General features: G+C 39.2%; 1 protein-coding gene across 3 annotated transcripts in view; it reads right to left on the bottom strand.

Moving 5' to 3' along the window:
* Positions 1-11,773, bottom strand: part of LOC121998224 (beta-glucosidase 24-like) — a 43,408-nt gene extending 31,635 nt beyond the window's left edge. Inside the window, exons 1-5 of one of the 3 annotated variants that reach the window (XM_042553024.1) lie at positions 11,507-11,773; positions 11,366-11,438; positions 10,586-10,644; positions 10,316-10,391; positions 10,156-10,233 (exon numbers count right to left, since the gene is read on the bottom strand). In XM_042553024.1, the coding sequence (XP_042408958.1) occupies positions 10,156-10,233; positions 10,316-10,391; positions 10,586-10,644; positions 11,366-11,438; positions 11,507-11,650 (430 nt within the window). In that variant the 5' untranslated portion in view covers positions 11,651-11,773. The remainder of the gene's footprint in view (positions 1-10,155; positions 10,234-10,315; positions 10,392-10,585; positions 10,645-11,365; positions 11,439-11,506) is intronic. The other 2 variants (XM_042553022.1, XM_042553023.1) reach the window with 2 other exon arrangements.
* Between the last annotated feature and the right edge of the window lie 1,877 nt (positions 11,774-13,650).

Here is a 13,650-nt window from a genome sequence, read left to right on the forward strand (position 1 = left end):
AGCCGCGTACCTAGGAAAGGACAGGTAAACTTTCTGACAGCCGCATACCTAGGATAGGACAGGGGACACTTATGCACCTTGGTACGCGTGCCCAAACCTTTCACAGCTCTATATAAAGAACCTCAGGTTTCATCGACAGGGGATTCTGGTATGTACTCTGAGACTTCTGGAGCCACCTTGTTCATCGTGATTTACCTGACTTGAGCGTCGGAGGGTCGTCGCTGGGAATCCCCTTCCCGGCTCGACTTCTGTGCAGGATAGCCGGAGCATCTCGACACTAGTTGGAGACCTACATCAGCGAGCCTTGGAGCGTCACGTGCCCAGCGTCTGTTGACTTCTGGTTCGGACAGGATCAACTAGTAAAGGGAAAATCTAATTAGGTCAAGGTAGACATATAGAATAAGGCTTAGGTGAGTCTAGTAGGTTAGGTAAACTTACATAATAAGGCCTATGTAAGTCCACTAGGTCGGGTAGATTTATTGGATTACGCTTGGTTGTGTAAGTACACCTGGATAATTTTGATGTGGTCAACCAAGTTCAGTTAAGTCCTGTTGTATTTGATTCTTGTGTTTAAGTGTGCAGGAGCATAGAAACAGAAGAAGTCGAGCGGAAGACGTAACCAACGAGAAGCATGACACGGGAAGGGAGTCGACGGACTCAGTGCATCCGAAGGACGAGATGTGATGATGTGTTTTTGTGGAATTTTATTTTATGGGAATTGTTTAGTTATAGAGACTAATTTGAATGAGGAATTGATTTGTGAGTTAATTTGTTGCTAAGCAAGGAGTATTTTGAGCTAACCTCATTTACTATTTGTAATTCATGATTTATGCTTAGCATGTTTAATTTGATTTGTAGCAGAAGAATTGGGCATATTCAATGAGGTTGATTTAATTATCTTGGAATTTAGGCTCAATCCGTACTCAACTACTATTGAACCGAGCCAATTGAACTTGTACCCAGTGCTTTGAGCTTGCTGGACCAAGTGAGCTATTGTTGGGCTCAGACCAGGTGAGCCACTGTTGAACCCAACCAGATCTAACTACTGTGCATGCACAGGTTCACTCCAACATTTAAAAATGCAAAGCCGGCATGGTGAGCAGTGGCTTCATCACTGTTCATCGTGCCAGTTTCTTCCTGAGTAGCACGAGGCGGAGTCCCGTTTCATTTCCAGATCTGAGCAATTTGATTTCTTCATCTACGATGAACTTCGAGCTACCGGAACCATCCGCCGGAGATTAGAGCACATCAGGTGGAGTTTTCCCGATTGCGATATTGGTGTGGGAAGCACCAGATGATCGAACCTGTGTTTTGATTACGTTAAAGGGTTCAAAGTTAAGGTTATTTGTTATTTGACAAGTTTGAATAAGTTTGCAGGAAAGTCCTAAGTGTTCTTAGGCAAAAGTCCTAACTGCGGTTAGGCAGGTGGAAAACCCTAAGGGGTGGTAACCCTAGGTCCTAGGGGTGGTAACCCTAGGTGATGAAAAGTACTAACTGCGGTTAGGCAAGTGGAAAACCCTGGGGGTGGTAACCCTAGGTCCTAGGGGGTGGTAACCCTAGGCAGAAAGTCTTGGCAGGTCGAGGGCTTGGGGCAAAATCCTAGAGTCGGGGACTTTATGTTGAAATCCTGGTGTCGCGAACCGGGTGAAAGTCTGGACGAATCGCGAAGCGAACGCCCAACATGAAGACTAGAAGCTTCGGACGTTGAGCAAAAGTTCAGTTGATCTGAAGGATCAATATGACAACAGGTAAACTCTCCTGAGAGGAGTAGGTGAGGATGCTTTCCTCGACGAAGGAACAGTGGACGTCGGTTCTACCTAAGGTTTCCGGAGGTGAAATCTGAAGTCAAAACCGGACAGTCCCAAGACTGTCAAAAGCTTTATTTTTCATGTCTATATTATGCTAACTTTATTTTGCAAGGTATGATTGATTTCTTGGACTAACCTAATTTGCAGGAAGCGAATTGGACATGTTTGGCTCGGATGAACAGTGTCTGAGGCACCTCCGGGGCTGTTGGAGGAGCCTCGAGCAACTTGGATGTAGCTACGCAGGAAGCAGGGCAGAAGGCACCTTCCAAGTATGCTGAAGGTGTCTTGGACAGCTAATGGAAGACACCTTCCATAGAGCTTGAAGGTGCCTTCGGGTGGATAAGCAGTGAACATCGCGGAGCTTATCGACGCTGTGGACTTAGGGATAGAACCTTAGCTGAAGGCGCCTTCTATGAAGGCTGGAGGCGCCCTCAACGGGCTATTTAAGGTAGTCACGAGTTGAATCTTACATATCTCTAAAATTGGCAATCTTTCTTCCATGTGCTGCTAACAAGACGATCCTGCGAAGTCATAACACTACTCCGATGACCAAAAGCTCTCAATTTCAAACATAATTATTGTCGGTATAATATTTGATAGCACTTTAATTATTGTACTCGTTTGTAATATTTCATATTGATAGTGAATTGCCCAAAATAAACACTCAATGAGTGTGGCCTTGGGGTAGGAGTCGTCATAGACTCCGAACCAAGTAAAACCAACTTGTGTAATTATTTTTCTTTAGTTGTTCTTATTCCGCTACATGTTTTAGCCAACTATTTTAAAATGAACGAATTAGTCACGAGCGATATTCCCTCCCTAGCGCTTTTCGATCCTACACTTGCGTTCCCCTGCCTCGTCGTAGATCAGAAGGAGTTTCCTCAATTTTCAATTTCCATCATCCAACGGAGATGATGGCGGAGTTATCCCGACGTTTTTGGTCTCATTCTGTCCGTCATTTCACATGCGACTCCTGAATCGATCGGATCAATCGACCAGGTGAGCACATACCAGTTACAATACTCTAATTCGTCGTGCATTGAGTTTGTCAGCATATCGCTAGCTTGAAGGGAGGTGCCCAAGAGTTGTGAGTGTCGTCTGCACGACTGGGAGCTTGGATCTTCTCCAGAGATTGTTTGAAGGGAGGTCTCCAGGAGCATCTCTATGTCATGACAAAGAGAAGGAGTTTGATCTCGGATTTGAGTTATGGAATGTTGTTTTTTTTATTTTCAATTTCAAGTTCAATTGCTCAGATTCGATGATCTAATTACTTGCACTTGTAATTTTTCTTCTATTCACTCCTATATTTTGTAATAACATTTTATCCATTCCTTTATTGAAATCAGACACCCTTGATCTTTACATTTGGTTAGTTGCAATTTGAATAGTGATAGTAATCGAAAGCTAGGTTTTAGTTCGAATAAGTGGATCATGTTGAGTTCAAGACCATTTTTGTTGATTTTGCTTCTGAATCTTATTTGTCACTCAACTAGAAAGGATTAGGATTTTACTAATGCACTATTGAGAATTAGTTGAATTCAATTTGTAATGTGAGTTTAATAAAAAGTTAAGATTACTTTGTTAATGTACGTAGTTTAATTTGAATTGGAGGTCATCTCTGTTCTTCTTTTCAATGTGTTCGCATGATTAGCCATACATTGCTTGTCAGATTTTCGAATACTTTCTTTTAGATGAATCAAAACCAAAACACTCATTTTTATTAGAAAACCCAAAAAGAATTCCATATCTAAATCATGCACACACTTATTAGTTATCCTTGAAACAATATACGATTTGAGACTTATACTACATCTCTACTTTTGAGTTAATATGGGTTTTCAACAATTAAAAATTTGAAGTTCCACGTGACATGTAATATAGTCAACATCAAGATGTTGCGAAAGAACACACCGGCGGACGAGAAGAATTTGCGAGGCAGTTCGAGGGACGAGAAGTCGGGGAGGAAGGCTGCTCAAGGAGGAGGCCGAAGTTGAGTTCGGGTGAGCTCAATTCCGGACGGCCGGAGCATCACCCAAGTGAGCGGAGCGAAAAATAGTTAACAAGAGAAGTTAACCATTTTCAGATGAATAGTACGAAGATGCCTTCAAAGGCTTGGTGTAAATATCCCGTGGTAGTTTTGATGTGATCAACTAAGTAAAGTTAGGTCCTGTTGGTATTTAACTCCTATGTCTAAGTGTGCAGGAACTTAGGAGCACAAGAAGTCAAGCGAAAGATGCAATTAACGAGAAGGACGATACAGGAGAGAGCCAACGGGTTAGGTGTGTCCGAGGTACGAGGTGCTGTGGAAGAGTATGTAGGTGGACGAGAAGGAGGCATGTGACGTTTCCGAGAGACGAGAAGCCAGAGAGGAAGTTTGCTCGAAGGCTGAAAGTTGGGTTCGGGTGAGCCCTATTTCGAATGGACGAGATCACCCAAGTGGAGCCAAAGTTAGAGTGGAAGACCTGGACCCAAGCAAGCCGAGCCGGAGTGGAAGAACCCAGACCAAATAGTTAACATGATGTTAACTTGGGTCCGGGCGCCTAGAGCAAGATTTTATTCGGAAAGCGATGTGGCGCATTCTGGTGCGATGGGGATAAAAATTTATCCCCTCCTAGGCGCCTGGAACCCTTCCAAGCGCCCCGACCAGATTTATAAATACAACCTTGGTCCCAAAAGATCAGAACAACACTTGTAATTTATTTCTTTTCAATCTTGTTTAGTAACTGAGTGCTTTAATTGCTATAAAGAGACTTCTCCGCTTGAAGGAGAGTTTAGTGTACTTTCATTTTCCTTGGATTAACAACTTTCTTGGTTGTAACCAAGTAAATCCATTGTGCCTTTTATTTTTAATCTCTTATTTTTGTTTATGCAAGTGTTAAGTATAATTAAGCTATAAAAGTTCGAGGAATGTTCATTTTTATTTGCAGGGCCATTCACCCCCTCTAGCCAGCCGCCCAAGGGTCCAACACTTTGAAGGCGCCTTCCATAAACAGTACGAAGCCGCCTTCAAAGGCTTGGAAGGCGCTTTCAGTGAACAGTACCGACCTCAAGTAATCGTTTGTTTTCATTGTAGATAAAACTTTATCCACTTGAAGGCACCTTGAACCTTTTGAAGGCGTCTTCCACCCACAGATAGGATTTTTCAGGAGCTATAAAAAGGCTCCTGGAGGTAGAAAATATTCAACAAATTGAACAACAACTCTTGTACTCTTTCCTAGTATATTTGTTGAGCTGTCAACGTCTGTAAAAGGCTTCTCTACTTGCAATGAAGGAGATCTTCTAGTGCCTTTCACTGCCTTGGATTAACAACTAAGTTAATTTCTGGCCTTCTTAAGTCTTTCTTTGAAGTTGTTTAGTTCAGTTTTATTACTGTTATTATAATTGTATTACTAATCAAAGGATCGAGAAAGAGATTTATTATTTTTGTAGGCAATTCACCCCCCCTCTTACCGGTCCCGCTATACCAATAAGTGGTATCAGAGTCCAATCACTTCAGAAGGACTAACTGTCGATTGAAGTATAGAGACGATGGTTGGTGCAAGTATTCACCCATCGAAATTTGACGGAGACTTCGTGCAATGGAAACGCCAGATGGAGGTATTTTTTAAAAAAATAAATTTTATTTTTTTTTAATTATAAAATATGATTTTGTAGCCCCCAAGGACCAACATGGAGCTGAAAAAGAAGAGTACTTATGGACAAAGAAAGAACAACTTGATTTCATGGTAAACGGTAAAGTAGAGTTCCATCTGCCGAGTGTTCTTCCGCCCTAGGAGGTCAATCGAATCGACAACTATGACTCCGCTAAAGAGCTCTGGGATAAATTCCTGGAGCTTCATGAAGGTACTTCAGAAGTTAAGTTAACAAGGTGGGGCATCCTCCAAACCCATCTAATGAACCTTCGGATGAACAGTGGAGAGAAAGTAGCGCAACTCCAAGCACGTATCAAAAAACTCATCACTCAGCTCAACAATCTTGAAGAATCTGTAATGACCTGAGATTCAATCTGGTACGCGCTTAACGCTTTCCCAAGGACTCTAGAATGATCATTCTTAGTAGATGCATACTATATATCTAAGGACTTCGAGGTAAGTACACTAGAGAATTTATTTTCTACTTTTAAACTTCACAAAACTCCATGTGCAGATCCTAAAGAAACTGAAAATTCGAATAAAAACCTTACCTTGAAAGCCAAGAAGGAAGATCAAAACTCTGAAGCATCAATTGATGAAGATGAAACGACCCTAATGGTAAGAAAATTTAATAAATTTATTAAATCTAATACATTTAAGACGCATGCTAAGAAACAATCTCATAGTAGAAGGAAGGTCCGGTATTACAACTGCAATGAAAAAGGGCACATCAAGGACGGTTGCCCTAAACTAAAGAACAAGGGCAAAAGACCAACAAAATTGAAGCTCAAAACCCTGAGGGCGATGTGGGACGAAACGTCATCATCAGAATTTGAAGTTGAAGAATACATCGAATTAGCCCTAGTGGTAAACCATCAAAGAGAAGAGGAAAGCAGCTCAGAAATGAGCATCGATGAAGGGGAAGGATCCTCAGAAGAAAGCTCGATGAAGGGGAAGCATCACAACATGAGGTAAGTGTAAGGGATCGGTGGCCGGCTATAAGGGGGGTTGGATAGCTAGGTCACCCCCTAATCGATTGCTTTTCTACAAGATTAGTTTACGCAAGCGGAAATACAAAAGCTAAAGCAATAAAGATAAGCAAGAATACAAACGCTAACATAATTTCTTTATGTGGTTCGGAGATTGCTTGCTTTTACTCCATGGCGTGTCCTTGAGGTGGACGAACCCTTGATCCTTCGGTGGATCAATCCCTGGCAATCTCCGGCTAGAGCTTACTCCTTCTCGGTGGAGTAAAACCTCTCACAAAGCTCTCTTCCTCTTACAAGATGAAGATTTAGATTAGGAGGAAGAGAATGACTTGGAAGCTTTGGACAATTGCTAAGGAGTTATTCAATAAGCATGAGTAACCTCCTTCAAGCCCCAAAGCTTCCTATAAATAAGAGGAGATAGTTGATCATCATATCAACTCATCTCGGCACCAGTGGACTGGCAAAACCATCAGTCGATTGGTGCTACCGTCGGAGGTAGCCAACGACTACTTCGTAGCACCAACTGTTGGCCAACAGTCATTTACCAGTCGACTGCTAGTTTTAGCAGTCGACTGGTCACTGCTGAATGAGCAAACAGAATGCTTCTGTTCGCTGCCAGTCGACTGCTAAAACATGCAGTTGAGTGGTGCAGTCGACTGCTAAAACATGCAGTCGACTGGTGCAGTCGACTGCTAAAACATGTAGTCGACTGGTGCAGTTGACTGCTAAAAGTTGCAACCGACTGGACTGCACCTTGTTACACACTCACACTCATTCTCTCCGGAGTCACCCTTGAAGTCATCTTCCTCGGCCTTCGTCCCTCAGATGCACCCGAGCCCGCGACTCCTCTCTGTTTCATCCTTCACGTTACCTTGAAGTCCACTTCCCTCGGCTCTACTCCGTTGTTCCTCGTCCGGCGGTCCCTCGGATGTCTTCCACACCATCCTTCACGACTCAAGGATCTGAGCCTTAGGATGAGCTTCCCAAGCTTAGCTGCACCAAGCTCCTCATGTATGTTTTACCAAGTCCTGCAAGACTCAACACACACATATCAAACACATATGAAAGTCTAACTTAAACTCTTTGACACACACATCAAAACCATGATCGTACCGATTAAACCTAGGTCGATTGCATTAACAGTAAGTGAGGTATGCTGATGATGTGGTTAGGTGGTACTATATTTTGATTGAAATTGTTTGGTTTTAGAGCTTATTTTGATTGAGGAATTGATTTGTGAGTTAGTTTTTGCTAAGTAAGGCACATCTTGAGTTAATCTAATTCCTTAATTCATGATTTGTGCTTAATATATTTTACTCTTGGGTGTAGGTGAATATTTTGGACGCATTGGTTATACTTGGATATATTCAAATTGGCTAGCTTGGATTTGGATTTGACTCGAGCCAAGTACTGTTGAATCTGAACCAGACCAATCCATTGAACCGGTTCAGGCTGAATTCAAAAACCCATCTTCGGCACGCCGAACAGTGGCTTGTGCTACTGTTCACCGTGCCACCATCGTCTGCTCCAGCGCACGGGACACAAGCACCATCCACATCTAGATCAACGAACAAGTTTTGTCATCGCCGACGATATTCTGAGCGACCAGTGATCATCGTCCAAGGAACAGACCGTGATAGAGGGAGGTTCTCCTGTCCGCGATTCCTATGCATCACACACCACAGATGAGCTCAGATCGAGGGAGTTTTCCCGATATGAAGGCTCTACCAGTCAACAGAAGGTTCAGAGGAGTTTTCCCAGAGTTTCTGCTTCCAATCCATCTTCCAATTTGCTCACGACTTCGTAATCGGTCCGATCAATCGATTGGCGATCACGATCAATTCTTCTTCCTCTGTTCTTTGAGCGATGAGCTTTCAATGTGATAGCGAGCTTGTAGGGAGGTTTCCACGAGTTGCGCAAATCTAAATTCCTAGCCGAGAATTTGAATCTGACTTGTGATTGCTCAAAGGGAGTTTTCAAGAGCTTCTTTGCATTGCAGCATAGAGATGGAATCAGATTTGTGATTTGAGTTTGTGGATGTTTCTTAATCTAGATCTTAGATTCTATTGTTAGATCTTGTGCTCTTATTTGTTTCTCTTTTTCATGCGAACAAAACCCAAATATAATTCTGCACTTTAGAGTAGATGGAATTTTAAATTCTGTTCTTTTGGTTTTCCTTTCTAGATTAGGGATTCTAATGTTACACACATTATTTCTGCATATAGATGTTGAATTGAGTTCGTGTTGTTCTGTTGAGTTTTAAGTTCTCACTTCAAAGTCTTGTTCACAGTTTCCAATGGTGCTTAATCCAAAACCAAGAGTTTAGTTGCATTCAATTCATGATTTCTGCACTTCTAATCGATTAGTTTGCTCTGAAGTTAAGTTTCCTTTGAATTATTTTCACTTGGTTCAGTTAAGCTTCAAGGGGTTTAGGTTTATTTCGACAAGTGCCATTTAGTACAGTTTTAGTTAAGACGCTATTTTTTCTTTGCTTAGATTTAATTCATTTGTTAGGTTAGCTTGCTGTTAGATTCGTTTACTTTTAGTTGGTCTTATGCCGTTTAGTTACTTGTTGTTTAGATTTAATTTTTGTAGTAGAATACGTTTTATCATATTGCACTCGGTTTGGTTAACTTGCCATTTCAAATCTAATCTAGCAGTAACCAAAACTTCATTTCATTGGAAAACCTCAAAAAGGAATATCACAACTTAATCATTCACACATTGGCTAGTTAACTTGGAAAAAAATACTACTTGGGACCTATGCTACATCTCTTTTCTTGATTTAATATGGATTTTCAAAATTAATTAATTTGACGTACTATGTGACAAGCAATATGGTCTACATCATACGTGCACTATCTTCCAAGCAGTCTTTCAATTTTATTAAAATGCTTTCAAAGACTATACTATAACTAGAAAATGAAAATGCTAAGATAAAAATAACCTTAGCCAATTCATGCACCTTAGAAATGTCTGATAATTTAAAAATAGAAAATAAAAAATAAAAAATTGAGAATAGAAATCGAAAAGTTAAAAAATGATCATGCATGTTCAAACAATTTTAAAAAACCAAAATTTAGAAATTATGGTAAAATCAACTGGTACATTAGAAATCACCAAGGACAAATTAGAAAAATTCCTAAAAATTATGCACCTTCCAAATTTTTAGTAAATCCAGTAGACATGAACCTATATCATGTTCCAAAATCTTTTTTAGATAAGTAAGACCAATGTGTCAAGTCACGTGGACATATAAGTAAGACCATTGTTTCGAGTATGTGAGTCTATCAAATTCAATAAATCTTTCTTGCTTAAGTTACAATTCTCCATACAGTCAAAAATAGACAAGAAAAAAAACATGATAGGTAAACTTATCTTTGTTTTTACTCAAAACATTCTAAAAAAAAAATTCAAAAATGACTGACTCTTCGCTAACTATTCTAGAGTTTCTTATTGGAACTCTAAACTAGTCACAAGTTACAATTTCAAGTGCCACTTCTTCATTGAGGTGCTACAGTTAAATTTCATTATATATTAGCAATGTAGAAGGTGATGTTGTGATAATTTGCTTATAATACTTACAATAGTTTCATTATAGTTGATGGCATAGTTGATTTGTCATAGGTGTTAGTTGAGGTATCATAAAATGAATAAAATCAGACTTTTTTTTTGAATAATATTAGTATTCCAAATAGCATTGTAAAAAAGGAGTTAATATCATACCATTGGCTAAGAGCTGATCGATGAGATTGTTGTAGTACTCAATGCCTTGTTTATTCACTCCCCCACTTTGGCTTCCATCTGCCATGAAAATGAAAATTCAATGCGTTTTGGTTATCCAAATTTGGGCAATGCAAGAATGCATAACAAATTAAATACTGACTGGGGAAAATACGTGTCCAGGATATGGAGAATCTAAAAGCATCCAGACCCATTTCTTTCATGATGCCTACGTCTTCCTGCAAATGATCAAGAACAATCAACTCAAAAATTCCAAATATAGATACACTGGAATGAGAATCCAAACTCATCTCTTTTTTGGGATTGGGGATTTAATTCAAATGTGTTGAAAATTTAGATTTCCAATCGCCAATTCAATTGTTTAGCAACTGATATACACAGTAGATACAATGCTCACACAAAAAATGTGTACCTTATATCGATGATATGAGTCAATCGCAATTTCCCCATTGCTCCTATCGATAATTTTTTCTGTCATCGCTACCATTGAATTAGAATTAAATCTTGAAAATCTATAATCATTGTGCATTTTTGCAATTGCAAGCATTCATCTCACTCCAAAGATTTTACTTGGGTTTGTTTTGTTTTTTTTTTTTGTAAAGTTAGTTTAGAAAGTTGGCAATAAAATAATTCAAAATTAATGAGGGGACAAAAAACTAGAAGTCATTATAAAACACACATATGCATCAAAGTTGATGACATAGAAAACAAGAAAAGTCATGATTCGATAATATGCTTATGTTGGCATATCTATTTGACCCCAATCTCGTTGGCTAATGATTAGATAATGCATGGTAATTAAGTAGACAAAGCTAAGAAGCAAGAATCTACGGCCAAATATGACGGCTTAGTTCATATGCAAACAGTTTTTAATTAAAATTAAAGTACATATAAATTTTTGTTGGCCTTTTTGCTGTCCAATCTTTTGATATATGCATTTCTTATTTATTTAGGTAGTGAAGAGAAACAAAAAGTAGAAAAGAAAATAACGGAAACTTAGAATTTGAAGACATATATTTCTCTCAGTTAACAAAATGTTTGAAGGAATGATTATTGCAACAAGAAAAGCATGCATACATACACACACAGATTTCCAGCAGATAATTGATCAGATCTGGGATTTGGACCATACTCTCTCTCTCTCTCACTCTCTCTCTACCATAAAATTTATAAACTGTTATCAAGAGAAGACCTGGATGTTCGTGAGTGAAGGTGTCCCATATGCTCATCCCCCTCCCACCTTCCTTGGCACCACCTTCATACTGCTGTCCATTGATCATGTATTACATAGAAACTCAAAGATGGTTATTTGAGCATAAATTACAAACTTAACCTGATAGGCTGAGGACGCAGTACCGAAGATGAATCCCTTCGGAAATCGGCTCCGTTTAAGCTTGATATTACTCGCTCGTGACGCTGAGCTTAAAACAAACACAATGAGGTATAGAAAGAAGAGGAGAGATGCTGCAGGCTTCATCTCTTGGCCGATGCCCAGCTTACTAAACTTTCAATTTGATTTATAGGCATCTGTGAAATATTTCTTTATGTTGTGCATAACATAAAATAAATTATCTCGAAACAAATGACAATAATATCAACGAGTGAAATAATTGAGAAGCTAGCCCATATCGACATGAAACCCCACTTTGACTGTTGCAATTGGCATCATTGCTCATCATGCGCTACTGTCGATAATGCACGGGAAAGCAAAGCTTTGGAGAGCGTAGCAGTAGAAATTAGGCTTTTGGAAGAGTAAAAGCAGTGGTAGTAATTGAGTTGAGCATCTTGTAAATTTTAAATATGAAAAATAAAAATCAAAAGAACATCTTTTCTTGTAGACTCATTGAACAGTGGAACACTTGTGAATTTTATTAGCAAAGGAACGTAAATCCACTAAACAGCTACGCTTTCACCTTAAGTTATTGTGTTTCCGTTGTAACTAACTTTATTTTAAAATATATATATCAGATATTCTCCCCTTCACTCTACCCTCTTCTCGATCTACTTTTGGAAAGAGATAAGGAGTCAATGTTCCAAAAGTCGATTGTCAAAGATCGAGAAGAATATATATTCCGACAAACCAAGGCATCTCCTGTCTCTTTCCAAAAGTCAATTGCATGTCTAAGATCGAGAGGAGAGTAGACTAAAGGAGAGAATAGCCGATCAAAATTTTTATAAACTTAGTTAGTGGAGACACAATAATCTATATAATTAAATTCAAGAATACATAATATCCTCCTTGGTAAGAAACAAATAATTCCTACTTATAAGATGAAAAATATGAGTACTAGGGAATCTAATGGGATTAATTAAAAAGATAACAAAAATAGAAGTTTTGATCAGTCAGGAAAGTAAAGATTTAGTAGTAAGCCTTCCCGCACTAGTTTTGAGCTGCCTGGACCCCATATATATAGTCAAACCCATAGCTGTTAGTCATTTGATGATTGTGAGTTAGTATTCCAGCATCAATGTATAAACTAGATTGTTACCATTCGGTTCATCAATCAACTGGTCAAGGCACATCAATCTACTAATTCCTAGTTGTCGATTGCCTGCAAAATCAGAAAGAACAAAAAACATATATATTATTTGATTGTATTTAGTGCCCAATTATCTTCATCCTCCAGTCGGCTTATACACCTTAATTCAGTCAACTAACAAACCTTCTTCAGCCACTTCCATCTTGCGTTCGTGCTCACCTTCATTCTTCAAGGTATTAGCACTTCTTTACTAACTTGACCTTAATGCCAGGAAGTTTTCTACACCTTTGGAACTTCCTTCACGCCAAGAAACTCTTTGCTTCTGGAACTTCCTTATTTTGCCTAACATTTGATCGTCGTTCTTGGCCCACTGAGACTAATTATACACCCATCTAGTGTTTTTTAAAATATGATAAATTTAATAATAAGTGTTATTAGAATAATAATTTTATTAATTTTTTAAGAAATATTAGAAAGTTTTCAAGATTTAAATGGAGTTCATATAACACGTTTAAAAAAAAGAAACCGGTTAGATTTAGGAGAGGACTTATTTAGAGTACCTAATTAAGATGAGAGTTAATTGAGAAATTAACTTAGGATTTAATTAAATTAAACCTAAGTTTAGTGTTGATATAAAACTTCTCTTCTTTCATTCTCCACACATTCTAAATTCCTTATCCGTTTCCTCATGCGTCCTATTTCCGCCGATCCTCTTCCTCACCCGTGATCTAAATCCACGCTGCCGACTCAACTCTTCTCCTCCCAATCTCTCTCTCTCTCGCACAGAAAGCCGCTCCCTCTCCCTCGATTACCAAAGTTCGAATCTCACCGCCACCTCAGATCCAATCGCCGACGCACCTCAGCATCTCTTCCTCTTTCAATGTCAGACCCCATTCGTCCTCGGCCGATTGTGATCTAGCTGTTGTCGGAGGGGCTTCAAGCATCGAACAACGACGCTATTTCTTTGTTCACACCACGTTGTTTCTCCATCGATGTG

This window comes from Zingiber officinale, chromosome 6A, assembly GCF_018446385.1.
Source record: "Zingiber officinale cultivar Zhangliang chromosome 6A, Zo_v1.1, whole genome shotgun sequence".
Lineage (NCBI taxonomy): Eukaryota > Viridiplantae > Streptophyta > Magnoliopsida > Zingiberales > Zingiberaceae > Zingiber > Zingiber officinale.